The 20,934-nt window shown below is 36.3% G+C and overlaps 1 protein-coding gene across 6 annotated transcripts in view; it reads left to right on the forward strand.

Annotated features, from left to right (window-relative positions):
• Positions 1-20,934, forward strand: part of epha3 (EPH receptor A3) — a 106,447-nt gene that overhangs the window by 45,612 nt on the left and 39,901 nt on the right. For all 6 annotated transcript variants that reach the window (XM_023336861.1, XM_023336863.1, XM_023336864.1 and 3 more), the window contains 2 exons: positions 15,304-15,459; positions 18,724-19,083. In XM_023336861.1, coding sequence (XP_023192629.1) covers positions 15,304-15,459; positions 18,724-19,083 — 516 coding nt within the window. The remainder of the gene's footprint in view (positions 1-15,303; positions 15,460-18,723; positions 19,084-20,934) is intronic.

Consider the following 20,934-nt stretch of genomic DNA (forward strand, 5'->3'; position numbering starts at 1 on the left):
ATACATAGGATTATGGGACAATGGTCTGGCCTGTTAAATCACCAATTTGAAGGCAGCTAATGTCCTTGTGTGAAAAGGCATCTGGTGTACATGACTGGTTATCTGTTGTGTAAAGAGAAAGATAAAAGACGTGTAAAGGACTGACAGAGGCAAAGAGGCTTAAAGTCGGTTTGGATTGTGTGCTGTTTCCTGGGATTCAAATTCAGGAATGTGATTGTTCTAGTAGATGTCAGGCTCCATTAATAGGTCAGTGGCTTCTTCACAATGCTAACTAAAATCACAACACAATATGTGTTTTCAACACAGACAATGCTGCTGGTAGTGGGTTGGTGCAGAGATGCTAAGATTGTCACATCTTTGTACGAAACAGATTCATGGACATCTATATGTACAACGCGAGTGTACCAGCTGTGACCAGATACAGACCTGAAAGAATTCTTCAATGCTAAAATAAATTCCATTCAGATGAAAATTATGTCTATGAATGAACTTCTTGTTTTTCTACTGACATTCCCGCTGTGGTTTGGGAAGAGAACTGTAGTGGTGTAACAAAGCAAACATTGAAAAATATTTGATGACCTCATCAAACCAGTTTAGGTCACCTTTAATACATTAATCAACTTACTCCATTTTCACCATATGGCATGGAATGTGGTTTAGATGTAGTGCTTGCAGCATGAAAGCACTATTGTTCTGACTTGTCACAGGGTCCTAATATGTTTAGAATATCCATCCATCCATCCATCCATCCATCCATCCATTATCTAACACCCTTGTCCCTAGTGAGGTCAGGAGGGGTGCTGGTGCCTATCTCCAGCTAATATTTCGGGCGAGAGGCGGGGTACACCCTGGACAGGTCGTCAGTCTGTGTGTTTAAAATATTTTAGTGTCTTTTTTAAAGGGGCAGTGTTACGTAAAATCATCTGTTTTGAGTTTTACATCATGTAATAATGTTATTACCCCATCAAAAACATACCTGGAGTGTTGCCTTGATTCTTTCATGCATGTTTGAGAAATCCTTTATTCTCCTGTGGCAACCATTCAGCTGTGCAAAATGCCTGGGTGGACCTAGCAATGCCTTTGAGGTGCATCTCCTCCTCAGAGCTGCAGTTTCTAAACTTCCGAGCTTCTGCTGAAAACATTATTGAAGGGTTGATAAAGGAGAGAAGTTGTGATGACTTCCTGAAGATGGACTTTCAGAAATAGCAGGAGTTTGTGAAGAGACAAAAGCCCAGTTTCAAGGCATTAAATTACAAAGTCAAATTTGATATACAAATAGCATTTGTATATCAACTGAATATTGATTGTGCTATAAAATGGCACTATTTCTCTGGAAAAAACAACACTATTCCTGTACAATTTTTTGAACTACTAAAAGACAGTTGAGTACATCTGTTGTATGGAAGGCTTTGTATTACACTGATCCTCATTATACTGGAAATAAAATACAAAGCTGTTTGTTGAACAGTGTTTTAAAAATTCTAATTCAGTTTCAATATGTTCTCTTGTTTCTTTCATATTTATCATATTTGTATCGCATCACATCACATTATGTTAAATCAAACATAGATGGAAACAGGGACGTACATTGTTTCACATATGTGTACTTATGCTCATATATGTTGAATGTATCAGATTAGTGGCATGTAAAGATATCTTTGGAGCTCTGACTGCCTTAGTAGTATGAGATTTTCTACAGGCACAGTCATGTATATACAGTATATACCGATTGCAAATCAATAGCCAAATGTATAATGTAGATGTTTTGTAATGTTCAACCTTCTATAGGTTGTTTTCTCTAACAATCAAATTTGCACAAAACAAAGCATAACAGTGCCACATTAGTGTTTTGAAAATATCAACCAAAAACTTGAAAAACTTAGGGTGGAAAATTCCAGTGGTCTGTAGACGACAGGTTGGGTATCAGAGACAGAGACAGATAACAATGCCTTAATCAAGTAATGAGCTTCCAATTTACCTAGCATGTTTCTGGATTCTGGGACATAGCTGTTTCACCCCAAGGAATCCCAGGCATTCATAGAGAGGACATGGCAACTTCACATTGAAAGCCCTCTGTGAATATACAGTATAAACCAGTGGCCTTATCTCTATTTGACAATAGTGTTAATCATCAGATTTCCTTCCCTAGTCTTTATACTTTAGACCCATATACTTTGATGTCTTCCATATAAAATTAAATGTATGCCAGCTTGTGTGTGTGTTTGCCAAAAGTGAATTTGGACTAGTGTGCTGGATGCCCTGGATATTAGTGACCTGGCTAATCTCTGGAGTGTGAAGTGTTTAGGAAACAGTAATTGCATCCTTAATGTGTACAGGAGGGAGTTGATCCATGCTTCTCTGTGAAATGTGTTTGCACAGTTCTTGCCATGTTTTGTCCCAATTTATTGTCGTCCACAGCAGCTTTACACATGCACACAGATGCCCATTTGCATGCTGTTTTACTGCGTTTGCCTTTTCATTCTCTGTTAATTGTGTGTTAAGAGCAGGACCCACAACTGTTTTTTTTTTTTCTATAAAGATATTTAATTAGGGAAATAAAGAAATTGGTGTTGCATTTAAGTTTATTTATTGATTTATTGAAAATACAAAAAATATTAAAAGTAGTAGAGACCAGGTAAGCATAAATACAAGGCCTTGGATGTTTGTTAGAGGACATCAGTGAAAAAAACAGCATTAGGAAGACTATTGTAGCCACCATACAGTTAAGGAGTGTTATGCATTTCACATAACACGTCAACCCGTCATTTAAAAATGGAACCAAGCATATTTATGTTTATGCATTTGGCAGGCATTTTAATTTAAAGTGATTTATAAATAAGGATACAACAACGCAGGGAATATAAAAACTAACATTAAGCTACTTAAAAGTAAGTCTACCTCTCAAGCTCTTCCAGAGGTAACAGGGAATGACAATGTGGAAATAGAGTGTAGGCATATAGCATGCAGTAGAGGAGTTAGATACATTAGTCTCATTAGTTAGAGACAAGTGCTAGGGTAGGCAATGCTCACTCAAGGCCAAAGAGTTTCTCAAGGATAGACAGGAGAAAGTGTTCTGATAGAGCTCGGTAAGTTATCGCATCATTGTGGAGCAACTTACAAAAAGAGTCTGAATTGTATTGATATTTATGTCATAATCTCTGATGACCGGAGTGACCGAGTCATGTCAAAATCCTTTCCAGTAGTTTGTTTCATGAAACACTCTGTCAGCCAACATTAATAGATTTGATACAAGTGCCTAAAAGTAGCTGGTGGAACTCAGTGGTGGAAGCTAGTCGAGTGTCCCAGTATTCAAGGAATAAGATGACCATAGATTACACTAGAAGCAGGGTGGCGTGTTAATTTTGTTACAACCTGATCTTTCTTGTGCTTAGTAATCAAAAGCTGCACAATCAAGTGATGAAAGCAACAAAAGGATGTTTGACTAAGTAGCAGCTGATAAGTTGAGGCTGTCACTATAGTTTCTCGTAAGGGTTCTGTCACAGCCAACAGAATTGGAACAAGCCTTTTTAAAACCCAGATTTTGGGTTTTAAAAAAAAAACAAGATTTTGGGTTTTAAAAAAAACCCAAGATTTTGGGTTTAAAAAAAAAAAACAAAATCTGGTGATTTTGGTTATCTGGTGTATGATGTTCTGTAACCTGCTTGAAGTGCACTTTCAAGTTTAAAAGAACTTAGAAGGAGATTTGAAGGAGAGAGATTTGATAGTTTACCACATGAGAATGATGGAGGGAAGGTTTCTTGAGCAGCGATGTTACCCAAGTATGTTTGAGTTTGGTAGCCAGTGTACCTAATCTCAGTGAAGCATTAATCACATATTTGCCCTTTACAGCTACCATAAGAGAGATGGATTAAAGTGGATAAGTAGGTTGCTCTCCACATATACTGATGTACCGGGTCAAGAGACAGTTAATCAGAGAACCAGCGAAGCAGCCCACAATAACTCAGGAGTTACAAAACTCAGGTGCAGGGAATCTACTGACATGAAGATTATTAGTTTTGCACTCCACCAATCTAGCCATTATGAAAGAATGGCAAAACAAAACGATTCTGAAAACAGCCCACAAAAAAGTACATGGCTTAATACATGGCTGATGGACAAAAAAGGACAGAAGCAAAAGGATGTGATGCCATGCATAGATCCAAAGAAGAAGCAGAGAAACAAAAAAAAAGAAGTTTGACGCATTCAGAAGCAAAATCTTGCAATGCTTAGAGAGAAAAGAAATATGTTTGGGTTTGAAACACCCCATGCATACATGTCAGATTTAAAGCTTGTTTAGTCCTTCTCATGTTTGGAGAGACGCCAAGTGCTGTAGCACATCTTTTCAGCCAGTCTGTTTTCTTATAAGTATCAGCTGTGTTGATTCTGGTAATTTCCTCTTAAGCTCGTAAGAGCTTTGATAAAAAGGAAAGAAGAAAAATTGGAGTTCTGCCCCTTCATCCAGTGCTACTCCATATGCAAATTAGATGTTCATATGACGGTCAATATTTGCTGTTATCTAAAATTACTTTTTGTATCATCATTTTTTGCTGAAAATATACCTTTTGTTAACAGTTCGAGTGGATTTGGCCACTTGCACTTAAACAGTATTCTTGACAAAATGTGAGAAACAGTATCGCGTTTGTTGTTATTTCATATTAACTGCCACAACACTCATGACTCTTGCTTTCATGTCTCTATAGTGTCAGTGATGATGGCCCTACTTAATTCTTCCTCTTTTCCTACTTCCCTTCTCTTTCAACATTCCCACTTCTTCTCCAGCTCTTTTCATCTCCCTCTCCCTCCTTTTAGGCTCCTCTTTCTGCAGCATGCTCCTCATCAGGCTGCTTTATTATGCAAATCAGAAGTGGATCTGACCACTTAATTAAGCTTTACTGTGCCAGTCTGTGTGTACGATCACCCACACAGATGCACAAGGAACGCAGACTACTCACATAATCATGGAAAGGTTTTTTTTTTTCCCCCACCTGGGCAGAAAGAAATAGTTGATGGTGCTGTGGTGACAATTAGCAAATGGAGGTCTGCATTGCAGGCCCACATTAAGACAAACAAGGCATTTAGGGAACAGAAGCATTTATTTAAACCAGTTAAGATAAACAAACTCAATTAGATAAATAGCTAGTCTGCAGTTAGCTAAAGAGCCCAGCGTAGTTTAGCCAATGTGCTGTATTTAGTTCTCATTACTACATTTATTTGATGAAAATCGTATAATTTTGTTCTCAAACTCTTGTCGTCTACGTCTTCTTATCACAACACTTCTGGCACATGCTTTGCCTCCCTCTGAATGCGAAACTATTATGGGATTGGCCATAATTTTATGGATGTTTATTTATGCAGGACAGAGCTCAGTAGTGATATTTTCCTAAATTTAACTAGCAGCTTCAGCAGTTTATCAGCTCCCAGAAGCTAACAAACGGAGTGTGACTGCCAACCTCTCCGGTACAGAGACAAGCATGCTGTGTGTTGGTGTGAGTTGGAATGGGGTAATCTAATGAATGTGGTTATTAAAACGGGTGTCAGTCACTCAAAAGTAGATGATGTACTTCTCTCAATCCATCTGCTGCAACTTTTGTACCAAAACACCAAACTTCCCCAGCTCAGTTCTGGTTTGATGCAGCGGAAGAACATTCAGCCTACAAATATTTTTACTGACTTCTGATAAAACTGAAAGAAAAAAAAATCAGCTTGTCAATCATTATTTCCTCCCTTTTTTGATCTTGTGAACTCATTAATGTTGTTCCTCTTTGCCATGATGACTGTGTTTACTATACTGTTATAAACCACAGCTATTTTTGCCAAAACATCATGATGTATGCTGCAGTCAGAGGGGTTTCAGAGAAGCTTAGCATGCCCACCATGCTGGGCATTTAAGCTTCTAATACTCACTTAATCAAGCCAACTTTATAACTTATTTATATTTCTGCTAAGAATACAACTTGAGAACTCATGTTGCTAAAAAGAATGCATCATCCAGACACGTATGTAAATTTTAGATACTATGTTCAACCTATGTGTAAGACTTTACTTTTTGTGTTAAAATGTACTATGGCTCCTGAGAAAAGTACTCCCAGAGCATAATGATGCCACCTCTAAGTTCCATCACAGTGTCTTGCATACACCAAATAATTTTATGACTTTATGACTCTCTTCTTGCCACTCTTCTAAGGATTTGTGGAATGCATGACCAATAGTTCTTCTGCTAAAAAAAGATTTTCTCCCACTTCAGATGTGGATCTCTGCTGTTCCTCCAAGGTTTAATTAAGCCTCTCAGCTGCTTCTCCGGTCAGTGCTGTACTTGGCCTTTCACAGATTTGGTACACTGTCATGTCTTGCTTGGACAGCCAGTTGTGCCTCGATCGTCATGCTGGATTAAACAATGTTCTGTGTGACTTGTTTGAAGCTTGAGATATTGTTTTAGAATTAAACTTTTTTTTTACCTTCTCCATAATATTCTCGTAGACCTTTCTTGTGTTTTTTGGTCTTCATAATACTATTTGTTTATAAATGAGTTGCACTTGATTTTTAGTAGTATCAGAAAAATGGAGACTGACTACAAAGATATTATGATCCACAGTTTTCAGGTTTTTATTTGTAAGAAAATGTTCACTTTTCAATGCACTTTTGTTTTGGTCTTTCATATGAAAATCCAGTAAAATATGCTGACGTTTGTGGTTCTAACATGTCAAAGTATTTAAAAGTGAATGAGTATGCATGTATTTTTATAGTGTCAGTATGAATTGAAATTTGTGCTATGACATTCAAAAGTGTGTAATAAGTTTTTATCTCCATAAATACAAACTGAAGCAAAATTTAAAAGACTTATATTAAAAGAAAAGTTTTGCTCTTGGGAAGCAAAAATGCATTGAATTGATTATAAAGCAAAATAAAAGATTGTTTTTAACATTTGCCATTATAAGATTCTCAAAAGTGGGATTTTTGTACCATACAATGCCAAGGCACTATTTTGTATCAGTATTTTACAATTTGCTTATCTGACTGTCATAATATTCATCAAAAGAAACTTGAGGATTGAGTTTGCACATTTTAATGTTTTCTCCAGTAGACGAATTTAAGACTTGGAGGGTACGGTACTTAAGGCTAACTTTTCTCCTATGAGTGGCAGGCATGAGCTCACTGGTCTGCTTTAGTTAATACTGGCACATGGGTTTACTGGGTTTCCAGATTGATTGTCATGGAAAATGACATAATAATCAAAATTAACTCAGATGGAAACATGGGTATTTGCCCCAAGACACAATCCAGCTAGTCTGATTATTGGTTTCATTTATACTTCTGACAAATCAAAAATTATTTTATTGGGTTGTCGACATATTAGCTTCACCAAATTGATTGTAATTCAGCATAATGGATGTTGATGTCACTTTGTGTGTAGAGTCCTGTCATCATGAATCAGTTGCCAGTATCTCAGTGTGAAAATATTTTATTTCAATGATACCTTTGCCTCTTGTTATGGGAGTAGATATCATAAGTTCTTGTTTAATTTTTGAACAAATTAACTTTGTTAATTTGCTCAAATTATATATATGAGAGAGAGAGATTGTGATAGCATAAATATTATAAGATAAACAGAAATCATACAACAATGTGTATTTTTAGATTTCTTTAACAGATTACTGCTGGTCCCCAACAGAGATTTCATTGCAGGGGGTGTGATGTTTACTGTTGCCATGTTTCCAGCACCGTTACAAGTGGCTCCGGATAAGACTGCCAGAAAAAAGACTGAGTTGTCAAAGCACATACGTTTTCCATTTCAAAGGGAGTGATTTCAATTAGGAAAAGGACGGAGCAACATAAAGAGAAGGGGGAGTCAAACAGAAAAGAAGTGGAAGTGGGATAGCAGGATAAGGAGGAGGTGGGAATGGAGTGAAATAGAAGGGGCGGAGAAGGAAAGTGAAAAAGTCATCTCAAGCTTGTTAGTTTGAAAGAGAAAACAGGCAGGGGGAGGAATGGAAGCAGGAAATTAGTCTTACTCTAGCACAGTTTTTTATAAGACTAAACCTTCTTGCATTTAAAGAAAATCAGGACCAAGCCTGACTGTGTGACTCAAGCAGATAAGAACAAGATCAGGAACAGAGGAGACGTGCTTTTGCATCATCAGTTGGTCAGTAAGTGATGAGGTCATATGGACAAGAGTCACGTGAGAGTTAATATGCTGATATGACCCTTATTACTGGTTATGCTAAAAAAAAATATATATATATATATATATATATATATATATATATATATATATATATATATATATATATATATATATATATATATTTATATATATATATATATATATAGTTTTCTAATTAAATTGTGATTCAATGATTATCATCTGGTGGTTGCTGGGTCATATGTAGCCTGCAAGAAATTTCTATTTGGCTGGCAAATTATAACTTTTATGTTAACTTGCTTTGACCAGGTCATGCTTGACCCAATCAGAATGCGAATGCACTGAGATGGTCAACATGACGGCTGCTGAGTGGCTTAACAAAAAGTGCAGAGAAGCAGATGGGTTAAATTATGAAAAACAAAAGTTCGCCTTTTTTTTTTGCAGAATTGCTGTTCAAATAGCAATGCTGATGTTTGAACAGCAATGCAAGCATTATTTTTGTATTTTTTTATTAGTATTATTGTCCAGAAAAATATGAATTTTAATGTGTCCACCTACAACTTTGGTGATTTTCACAAGCAAGCATTTGGAACAAAAGTTTCAATCATATCTGATTGGGAGATAAAAATATGCATACATGGGTAATGTGTACACACAGCCATTCACCAAATAATGTTACGGAAACGTTCATTTATTCCAGCAGCTTAATTCACTAAGTGAAACGTATGTAGATTAATTACTCACAGACTGATGTTTTTAAGCTTTTATTTTTGTTAGTTATGATGTAATGATTTTTTTTCCCCTTTCAGCTGACATGACCGTTTATTTCCACTTACAATAGAAAAAAAAATTTAAAAATAGAAATGTGAGATTATATTATTTTCAACAAATACTTTTAATCTCACAGTCCCACAAAGACTCATTGGAACACATAATCTAATTAATTGAATATGTATATGCATACATTATACACAGGCTACCAACAGGATCTTCTTGACAGTCTTGTTTCGCAGTAAGTGGTCATACAGGGTGGACAACATAATAAACAAGGAGGACTACCTCCAAATTCATCAACCTTTCCTCATATCAACATTTAGATGATTGAAACATGGGTTCATTCCAGCGTTCAGTTAAGCATAATTATCCCAAATACATCAAAACAGGTTTTATAATACATAAAGCAGGCTTCCTTCTGGAATGGTCCCTACCTCAACCCTATTAAAAATGTAAAGACTATGCAGACAGCCAAGTCCATATCAGGAAAATAACCAATTAACACGGGCTTTACTGTTTCTTATGCAATAAATGATTAAATATCCAGCCAGGATTATTTCAGAAGCCCGTTGATGGCTACAAAACGTATGCACATAAATTAGACCAAATACAAAATACATTCACTTAATGTTGTTGCTTTTAAAATCATTGTATGTCACCCTCAAAATGGTTCAAAATCTAAAGAAGTTTTAAATTAATTTGAGATTCATGCAGATGCTAAATATATAAAAACTTATTATCAAACCTGTTGGAAGAATAGTAACTTAGACACACAATGTACTTTGTGTATCATGCTTTATATTAGGTCATCACATATATATGTCCTGAAAAGAGAGACCTCATGTTACCACTAAAGCACCCAGCAGCAATGTTAATTATTGATAGGGTGTTCTATGTCCCAAGTCATTGATTGAGCAAATTGCAACCCCAGTTATATTACAACCCCAATATCATGTGTTCAGATATGTTTGTACATCACACATTTAAGTGAAACGATCATGTTACATGTTATATTGTACAGCTGGTAACAGATCACTGTGTTATAGGCTTCCTGGACTTGCAGTGGCAGTGAGACAGTCCACACATGTAATTTGGGCTTTCGCTTTCTTTTATTTTCCTGTTTGTTCATGACATTAAGACTGAAAATAGTTTTGCATAAAAGACTAGTTCCCATATTGTGACTGTTTAGATCAAATGGTTTGACTAAAAGAAAAAAGAAACAGATTTTAAATTGTCACACTTAATGATGAAGAGGGCCACACACAAGACAAAAACTCTCTGCAAAAGGTATCATACTCTCAGCTCAGATTCCCCCACACTGCTATGTTACGGCAAAGCATCTTGATTTTCCACAAAATGAAGAGTAAACCTTATGCAAGCAAAATCTGATTTTACCATCAGCATAAGTCAGAGTCTTTTTACTCTGACAAACCTGACTGTTTTAAACTGAGCCATAATATCAATTTCCAACAGTTGTAAAAAGAGTTTCAGGTCTGTGGTAACAAAAATCCATATATATCATAAAAATGTCACAAAAAACACCAGTTTTGGTTATCAACTTTATAAGTAATCTGATTGCTCAAACAATATCTTTTTCCTGCTATGCTTTATTCTATTTTATTTTCCATTAATTCAAATGTAAATGCAGCAGCATTCTGGATCAGCTGCAGCTGTCTTTTGGCAGATCTGAGAAGACACTCTTGCAGTAATCAATTTGACTAAAGATAAGCCTTCTTCTAAGTGACCTTCTTGCACAGTAAATCAGTCTGTGAGGATGTCCTGATCTTGCTAGATTTACGCATGGGCATTCACTTCATGCTCAGTGCCCTAGAGATTTTTTTGTATCCATCCCCTAGCTTATACTTTTCAATAACCTTTTCTTTGATTTGCTTGGTGTGTTCTTTTGTCTCTATGCTGTAATGGAAGCCAGAAATACTGATTAACTAGTGAATGGAGCTCCCAGACACAGGTGACTTTATGCTAAAATCACTTGAAATCTACACTCTGGTGAACTCCATTCAACTCATTGTGGCATCAGTAGCACTGATTGACTGGACCTTAGTTAAATTAGGTCAGTCACTTTACAAGGGGTGACTATTTATGAAATTACTTGTTTTATGTTATATATCATTTTTTTTGTAGAAATCAGTTTTCTCTTTTAATTTTAAAAGGGAGTTTTTAGTAAAAAAAAAAAAAAAAAGAAGCCAAAAATTTGTTGATTATGAATGATTTGTAAAAGCAACAAAAAAAGGTAAAATCTTAAGGGTGGTGAATACTTTTCATTGCTAAATTATGTCAAATAGCTTATACTCTTTAAGATCGGACAGGACATGGATAAATGGTAATTTTCAAGTTCAGGTTTGGATTAAAATATTATGTTTCCAATTTTACAATTGAAACCCTAAAAGCGTACTTATTATTATTATTATTATTATTATTATTATTATTATTATTATTATTATTATTATTATTATCCAGTTCCCCTTTATCAATACTTGGTAGATTTACTTAAACCTATCACTCTGCCACCTTTACAAATCAATACTGTAGATGGACCTCCCATAAAGGCTGAATTTGTGGAATGCACAACTAATAGTTGTCTGGTAAACAGACTTGTGGATCTCTGCAGCTCCTCCTGATTGACCACAGATGTGGACTTTATTTAATAGATGGATGAATAGTAAAGGCATTGGATTTGATTAAAATACCAGAGTAAAGCAAATTCAAATTCATGCCAAACTTTTCCATTTTCTTTTAAATAAAATTTAAAAAACAGATATTTCCCATCTACTTCATGGCTTTGACTTTGTGTTGGCCTGTCACATAAAATCCTAATAAAATATGAAAAACCCTGGTGTTGTAATGTAACAAAAGAACTGGTAGGGTGAATACTTTTACTAGGCACTGTTCACTAAGAAAAAAAAAGAAACTCTTGTTTTCATTTCAGTTTTATTATATTTCCAAAAGGAAAACAGGAGTACAAAAATAACAACTGAAAAGTGCAAACTATATGTGAGTTTGGCATGTTTGAAGTGTTAGGAGAGGAGGTGTTCTTGGAACAAATCACACTTCTAAGAACTATTGATGGGGGAAAGGGACATCCCTCTATTCCCAATGTTTAGCATTGAGAAAAAGCAACAATCTGGTGTATAGATACTTTTTAGGTATTTTTAGACAAACACATTTATATCCTCCAAAAGTGTAACAATTTAGCAGAGATAAAAGCATCACATTCCTATCTGTGATGTCTTCCCATATGCTAACATTTCTGTTTTAATTATGTTTCCATTTAGATTGGAGCCAGTAAGTTTGTCTTCAGAGCTAAAACCAGATGGCTGAAGTCCAGGCAGCCGAAGTGAAAAAAATGCATATTTATTAAGGCCATTACCATGTGGGTTTGAAAGTAAAACATTTTAAAATTTAAAACACAAATCTGAATTACTTTTTTTTTTATCAACATCAATATCAAAATCTTAATGTTTCCATTTCAGTGGCTTACCATTTATATATATATATAAAGTTGAAATTAGTTGATAATGTAAGATGATTTATTTTCCCTTTTCAATTAATGTGGTAACATACAAGATGGGTTACTTACTAAAGTTGATCCATAGCTAAGGAATGGACTTTACCAAGCTCCGCCCACAACCGACCCACGTGACCGTAAGTCTCACAAACACAGCCTGGCAGCGCTTTCTATGTAAACATGACTCGATTAGTGCATCATTTCTGCCGGATTTTCACAATATATCAGCTACTACAATGGACAGAGGAACTAACAAGTTCATGTCATCATCTGGGAGGAGGTTACTGGTTTCTCAGTCACAAGCTGGTTGCAAACCTGAGGCCAGCAGGTGTCAGTCAGTTATGGTAGATCTGAAATTTGGTTTGATGACCTCAATATGAGAAGCTACAGACTGATAGGAGGAACCAAAGAGCTCTGTAAAGGTAAAGGCAAATCTTCTGAAGCTGGGATATAATTAATTTAATTTCACATAATTACCGCGGTAGAAGCCATTTGTTGTGTATGAAATATGTTTGTTCTATTTGATGTTTGTTGTGAATGACGTAAAACGAGGTAATTAGTCCAACGTTTAGAAACTAATGCGCCACAGCAAAGGGAAACAAAGGTAAAATAACCCGAACAGGTGATCAACTCAAAACCACTCCTACTTTTTTACACTCTCACTCTCTCTTTGTAGTTTAAGCACACCTGTTACCGTGGCAACCGCCTGCTCCCCGCAAGACGAGCAAAGATTAAGTTAAAAACATAACATTCAGTCCGTTACGATATCAAGTTTCCAGGCTTGATATTTATTTCTCGATTATTAATCAGCGCTTCCCTGAACACAGCGATGGTTGATTGACTAGCTGTACTTGGTGCTAACGTGGCTAACACGAGTAACAGTTTAGTCCAAAGCCTTTTCTGCTAAAATAAAATCTTTAGTGTATGACAGATACAGTACACATTGCATATTGATTTGTTTAGCTAACGTAAGACTGTGTAGCAGACAGGCTTCAAGGTGTAGAAGTTGTATCAGTTCTGCCATTATGCTGTACTTAGCTAAAGGGAAGCTAACGGTGTGTTTGTGAGACGGTCACACACGTGACCACGTAGAATGGCCATCAGCCAATGAAAAGCGGCCCCTCTGGTAAGGTCCATTGTGCTGTGCCTTTAAGAGGAGCTGTTTCTTTCTTCTTCGTTGTTTTTTTTTAAGAGGGTCCGAGACGTTCTGTTCTGTTAACGTAAAGGTTGAATAAAAAGTCTGGACAGCTACGCTCTCATTGTTCTGCTCTTTCTCCACCCACGACCTCCTTTTTCATGGTAACACAGATTTATCTCACATCGTAGTGTTCCAATAAGTTTAGTTGAAGCTAAATCCAGTGGTTTATGGTTCATTAAAATAGCTTTGGCAATTTTGATTAGTGATATACAGCGATGAAATGCTTGGGCTGGACATATTATGTCAGATTTTGTTTCTGAATATTTGTTACATTGAGCTTATCCATATTGCCTTCTTCTTTTGATGTGTTTTTCACATCCCAGGAACATTACTTCCACAACCCAACGTCCACTACAGTTTCTACTACCTGATTGGCCAGGAATGCTGGCTGTCATTTTTAATTTCACACTGTATTTTCCAATCACGGTGGTCTGTCCTGCATTTGTCAGGGAGCTTTGTTGTTGCTGGAGCGCACAGAACTATTTAAACTCCACTCCTCCTCCTGTTACCCTGCACACACAGTGGAGCATACCTGCTGCCACGCAGTCGTGCACATGTATGCGTTGTTGAGTATTTAGTGCAGCGCGGGGACCTTGGCGTGGCAGTGTCAGTGATGGATATGGGAGTGTTGGCTTTTGCAGAACAGCGCTGTCTACCACTGGGATCTGTCAGGCCTGTTCTGCTGAGCCCACACATTCTGCTGCCTTGCTGCTTTTGCTGTTAGCCATTTATTTAATATTGTGTGCAGGTACCCGAGTATGTGTGTTTGAGAAAGACAGAAAGAAAACATGCTTGTTTGTTAACATACGTCACTGTTAAGTACTTGTGATTGAATCGCTTCAATTTTATTAAATCATTAAGTGATTTAACATGGTTTTATTATAAAGGATCGAGTGCCTGTTTTTAGTTTTTAGAGACATGGTGATCTTGAGGTTAACATATAACGGAGCAGCTTAGGTATGTCAGTAAAAACAATTCTGTTGGTTCAAATGTTCTTCATCTCAGAGTGGGACGACATAGAATAATAGGGATTTAAATCTTTTGAGAAGAAGAAAGAAGCCGAGAACAAGAAGAAATGAAACCAAGCTGGAGAAGAATTTACAGGGGGAAAAAATAAAACATCCGATTTCTTTTTTCCCCTTCCCCTTGATTTCTCCCTCCTACCGTCACCCATTTAATTTCAAATTCAGTATAGGTTGGTGAAATGTCACCCCAGTTGAGCGGATTGCAACATATTTTTGTTGAGTAGGAGTTAAAAGAGCCGCTGAGTTCAAATTTAATACCACAGATATTTAAAGAGAACATCCTTTTCATCTAAGGGGACAATTTGCATTATTCATGTTGTGCCTTCTGAGAGCTACAGAGACAAAGATGTTTCGGAAAAATATTGTTTTACAAGGATTCAGCAGGTCCCTGGTACAATAACTGCAGATTTACAGTACATTCAGTATTTTTCCCACACTTTGTTTATGTGCGGGGGGGGGGGGGGGGGGGGGGGGGGGGTGTGCGTGTGTGACAGATGAACTGCATTAAACACTCCCCATCTTTCATTTTGTGCTTGCTATTGTTGTAGTTGCCCCGAAGAAGAATCAGGCTATTATATAGCTGTCGATGTGCTGGTTCAGCATGATGCTCACGTATCTGTCTGTGTTCTTTTGTTTCCAGTGTGCAGGGCTGGCTTCTACAAATCTACCCACGGCAACATGGAGTGTTCAAAGTGTCCGCCTCATAGCTTCTCCCACCATGAGGGGTCATTGCACTGTGGCTGTGAGAAAAATTATTTTCGGGCTGAAGGAGATCCTGCCTCCATGGCATGTACTCGTAAGTGTGTGTTCAGACTTCTCTTAGCATAAACATTTTTGGTTAATATCAAACACATCAATATGTGTGGAGTTTCCAGAACAATCCGCTTTTTACCCTAGAAGTACATGGATATCAAAAGTGTTTTACATAAATTTTTTTATTACCTCCTTCAAATTCAGAGTTTCACGTACTCTAAGATTTTTATTCCTTTAAACATTTTGGGAACCCCAGATGATTATGTTATGGGTTTGCAAACTTCTTGGAGATAAATTGCAATATTTGAGTTAATTGGAGGCCCAGCTGTGGATGTATTTCAAGACAATAATGGAAGTGGGAGTATAAGGGCCATTATAAATAAAAACAGAAATAATGTGGCCACAGAAATGTACACTTCTACCTAAAAACCTCAGAAATTTCTAGATTAATTTTACATAATTACTATACAAAACTTTGATATTCTCTGGCGTCAAAAAGTCGTAAATGTGAGGGAAAAAAGCTGTTTTCCATGATTAAAGCATGCATTTATCATATTAAAAGTTAATTAAAATGAATTCTCTGACATTGAAAAATCTGAAATTTCAATTTAAAACTTAGAAGTTTATTGAAATTAGAAAGTAAGACATTTGTGCTGAATAATCCCAAATGTCCTGTAACATTGAATTGGTAAAATTATGAGATGCACATCTGGATATCTTCTACATGTGAGTGGTCCATTTGGACTCTTTTCCTGTATCAGAACATTTGCCGTGAACACCTCAAACAGGATCCAGAATGTCTTGGACAGAGAGGGAGAAGATGCGACATGACTTCATCAAGTGTGTATCTGGGAGATGTGATAATACAGAGAACCAACCCATCTGTAACACGTTTTAGAAATGATCTATTTCTACAAACTATAATGTATGAGTTCCTTTCTTACAAATTTCTGACTTGACAATGCCAGACAATATCCTAAGTTTTTTTTTAAATTATTATCAATATTTTTATGATGAATCTGTGTCTTTCATCATGGAAAATCAAAGTTTTTTTTTGCAAATTTATGAATTTGTAATATCCTAGAACATCCAAGTATTTTCAAGTTAAGTGAGAAATTAATATAGAAATTTCTGAGGTTGGCTTGCAGATGCAGGTGCCTCCTGCAGGCATTCCAAAATGCTTTCACTTCAAAACTATAAATCATCTCATTCCCTGATGGTAGATTATGTATGCATCCGTTACAAAATGGGCTGTGCGGAGAACAGTAGAAAGTATAAATCAGGGGCTACAGTCAGAGACAGAATCTTAATTAGAAAGACAGTCACGCAAGGTCCCTGTTGTGATTATCTCAACATCATCTTGTCAACTACGCAAATTTCACCTCACTGGGACAGTTGGAGCAACGCAAGAGATGAAAATGAATTGATGAGTTGTTAGGAGATAATGATCATGATTATCTCAGGAGAGGAAATTTACTGTTAGCAGCCTTCTAGAGGTTGTTTCAAGTTGACTCGGAAAATTTAATTTACATTCTTGGAAAAGAAAGTCGGGCAGAGGGAAAATTAAACTGTTAGCGCAGACAGTTGAGGAGAAATACTACAGTGTACCATTCTTCATTATTTAATATCAAACATATTAGACATGTCAGTCTTAGCAGCTTTGTTACCCAAAGTAATTAGTTTTTGCATTACTTTAAATATACATTATTTGTGTCGAACTAAACTGTACATATTGTGCTCTGACTTTTTTGGCCCTTTTTTAATAGTGTTTGCTTATTTCCATGTTTGGAATCTGCCTTTATATATTTTTTTGTTAATGTTGGACTTCCTGTAACACCTGCACCACAAATTATTGTTTTTAGACTTGCAAATACTGAAAAGACTCACTTTAACCTTTTATAGGTTTTCTTTAAAGTAATCTATCAAAAAAAATCTGAAACCGAATTTAGCTGGAGAATTTATTTAAACCATTTAAACAAAGGACTTTATCTTAAGTCACAATCTAAACATTTCATTTCCTTTTCTTTTCTTCCCCTGCCTGGACACTATTTAACTGAGTTATATGTCAGTCTTGTTTTGTCTTCTGTGCATTGTTCACAGATTTGATCTGAGGATCTGGAAATCTGTTTGTAATAGCACATTGTACTTTTATATGTCAGTCAAAAGGTTATTCAAGAACGACTGTTTTTTTTCTGACAAATGCTCTGACATACCCTTCTTTTCTTGTAGTTTCAGAGAAGAAAACTGGCACAAACTGAAATAATACACTGACCAGTATTAAGTCATAAGACAAAATGTGAAACACTTTTGCTCGTTTCTTTAATGCATAATGTTTCTGAGACAAAATACATATTTGATTTACTGTTCAAAGATGTGTTTTGTGACATCTGAAGCAAGGCAATTGCATTCCAAAAATCTTTTTAAAATGTCTGCTAATTTAAATCAAAACTTAAAGCGTAAATTTAAAGCTTAAAGTCTGGGTCCTGTCTAGTCCTTGGTCTTGTGTGAAAGTACCAGTTAGCAGATGTGAACTGCTGTCGACGGGTCTAGTCTCTAGGGAATTTTAAGTAGAACTGACCACATTGACCTCTTTCCAAGGCTTCAATACCTTTCACATCAGGTTTGCAGCGATTGAGTAATTTATTGTAAGGCAATTGGAGGCTCAGCTTCTTTGAGCATTGCTTCCCACCACTGCTCCCACTGAAATGGCAAAGGGATTTTATCCACCAGCTGAAATGAACAATCAAATTCAAATTAAAGTTCACTCTCCATGACAATAAACACAGTGCCACCTTCAGGCATCTTGCACAGAGAGATAACAAGCTGGGTTCACTGTTGAATAGGGCTCACAACTCCAGATTGCGCACAGGTTGAACTGAAGGAAGATATGAGTTATTTTCTATTGTATTCATGCTTCCAGCTGAAGTATGAATACAAACTGTATTTGTCAGGCTTTCAAAGAGGGATCTTGAATGACTGTACACATATTAATCCTTTTATAAGAGAGACATAATGTGTCTTAAAGTAAAATCTTAAAAGAGAATAATAATGACAAGACATGCAATTATAAACAAAACATTGTCATCTCTTGTGTTGCCAAAGCATTTGTCATAAATCTAATTACCATTGTTTAAATGAAATTGCTAGAAACATTATTCTCTATAGTTAGATTACTGGTGTATACTAAACAGTTTTACTCCCCTCTTTCTGTTGTAATATCATTTTTTTACCCCAAACTCTCTTCCCTTCTGTAAATTGAATTGACACCTCCACCTTGCCTCAACCTCTTCCTTTATCCTCCCGCCAGGACCTCCTTCTGCTCCCCGGAATGTGATCTCCTCCATCAACGAGACCTCAGTTATCCTGGACTGGAGCTGGCCAGAGGACACAGGAGGACGTAGGGATATCACTTTTAATGTCCTCTGCAAACGCTGCCGGGGTGCTGCTGCCAATGGGAGCACCAGTGGGACTCTGAATTGTGAGCCTTGTCGAAGCAATGTTCGCTTTCTGCCAAGAGCAACTGGTCTCCACAACACCACCGTGACAGTGGGTGACCTGTTGGCTCATACTAATTACACCTTCGAGATTGAAGCACAGAATGGCGTATCATCACTGGCACCCAAAATGAGACAATATGCTGCTGTCACCATTACCACCAATCAAGCAGGTAGGAATGATTTAAACAGTTAGACAGATAAAAGCTTGACTAATTTCTTTAAACCACTCACCAGTCACTGTATTAAGAACACTTTGCTAGTACCTCATTGGATTCTCTTTGCCATTAGAACTGCATCAGTTTTGAAAAAGAAATGTCTTAATTCTTTGTGGCATATAATTAACAATGTGTTTAATTTGGTCCATGTTGACATGAAAGCATCAAGCAGTTGCTAAATATTTGACAGCTACAAATACATATTAAGATTTTTTCTTCCACCACATTGCAAATTAATCTAGTGAGTGAAATCTTTGAGACTATTAAAGCAAGTGGAATACAGTGAACTCATTGTCATGTTCAAAAAACCAAATTGAGATGATCTGAACTTTGGGACATAATGGATTATGCTGCTGGATGTAAACACCAGAAGATGGCTAGACTGTCATCTTAACTCCCTAATTTTATAGATTAGGATTTCTCACTCAGCTGATTGTTTCATAAGGAAATCTAGAAGTGATATCTGACACATTTTTGTGGATTTGATCTTAATCCTCTAAGGTAAAACAAAACAAGATTCTAGAAAAAACAAAGGAATGTTTAACAGCTGCAGAACATCATATACGAACAGAAGAACATTTCACTGTATATCCTATGATTCTTATCATATAATAACAACCTAAATTTGATACGCTCCAAACATATGTACTCAAGCCATCAGATCTGGACATTTACAAGCCGATTCCCAACTGCAATTCTCTTGTTTAACGACTAGCATCATATAACCTCCTTCCTTTCTAAAGAACTGTCTTTTCTCTTTAAAAAGTCCAATACCATAAGAATGACCTCCTAAATCTCCCATCAATCTTTTTATACAAACATCTTTCTCTATCCACATTCTTTGAAGAACAAGGAGGCAAAAAGAACCATTGTTGTGAAATTCCACGGATGAAATAAATCTAGTGCCAAACCTCAGAAATCCTTGACTCGAGCAAGGAATGCATAAAGATCTAGCTCTAGTTTGCTATGTTGTATTTCCTTTTTACTTCCTCTTCTCTCTTTCTGTACAGACAGTCTTTAAATGTGCTGCCAGTTTAATAGTTTATTCTCCAACATCCCTGATCCTTCTTGGTGAAGTTCCTCAATTGTTCGAAGTCATTTTTCTTTCTAACTGTCCCTTTGCACAGCCAAGCCACATCTAACAAAATTTTTCTTATTAATTTGTTTGGTTTTTTTGAGACATGTTAAAGACATTTCTCTCACAAAGGAATTCTTTGTGAAACAATGAAACAATTAGCAGGTGATCTAGTATGCACAGACATCAAACTCATCACAATAAAAATTATTGGAAAAAGGCAAGATCTTTGCTTTAAAACTGTATGTACAGAATAAGGTTACATTGTAGCTTAATACTATTTTTGTCTTGCTTTTGTTTCAATCTTCAGTTTCTTTTTCAATGTGTGTGAACCATCTGTAGAACAGCTTGATTGCAGATAATGAGAACACCCATAGGCTGATCAGAACATTTATCAGAATTTCTGCTGTGATTTATTTTGAGACTGAAAGTATTCAGAACAGAATGCAGGATATTCTACTTTATCATCATCTCATGAGTTTCTGACTGACATTTTTTCCTTGTTCAAAATATCTTTCAAACTCAGAATCAATTTGGTTTTACACTATTCTACCACAGATAAACTGTGGTAATTATATTGATTGATTGGAACTTGAAACTTAAATTTATTTTTCTGTTTTTATATTTGGGTCCTCTTAAAGCTCGATACACTGAAGGCCCTTGGAGCTCTTCATTGCAATTTAGGACATGCCTGCAATTTTTTATTTTTAAATTACCTGATAAGATGTAAA

This window comes from Xiphophorus maculatus, chromosome 7, assembly GCF_002775205.1.
Source record: "Xiphophorus maculatus strain JP 163 A chromosome 7, X_maculatus-5.0-male, whole genome shotgun sequence".
Taxonomy (NCBI): Eukaryota; Metazoa; Chordata; class Actinopteri; order Cyprinodontiformes; family Poeciliidae; genus Xiphophorus; species Xiphophorus maculatus.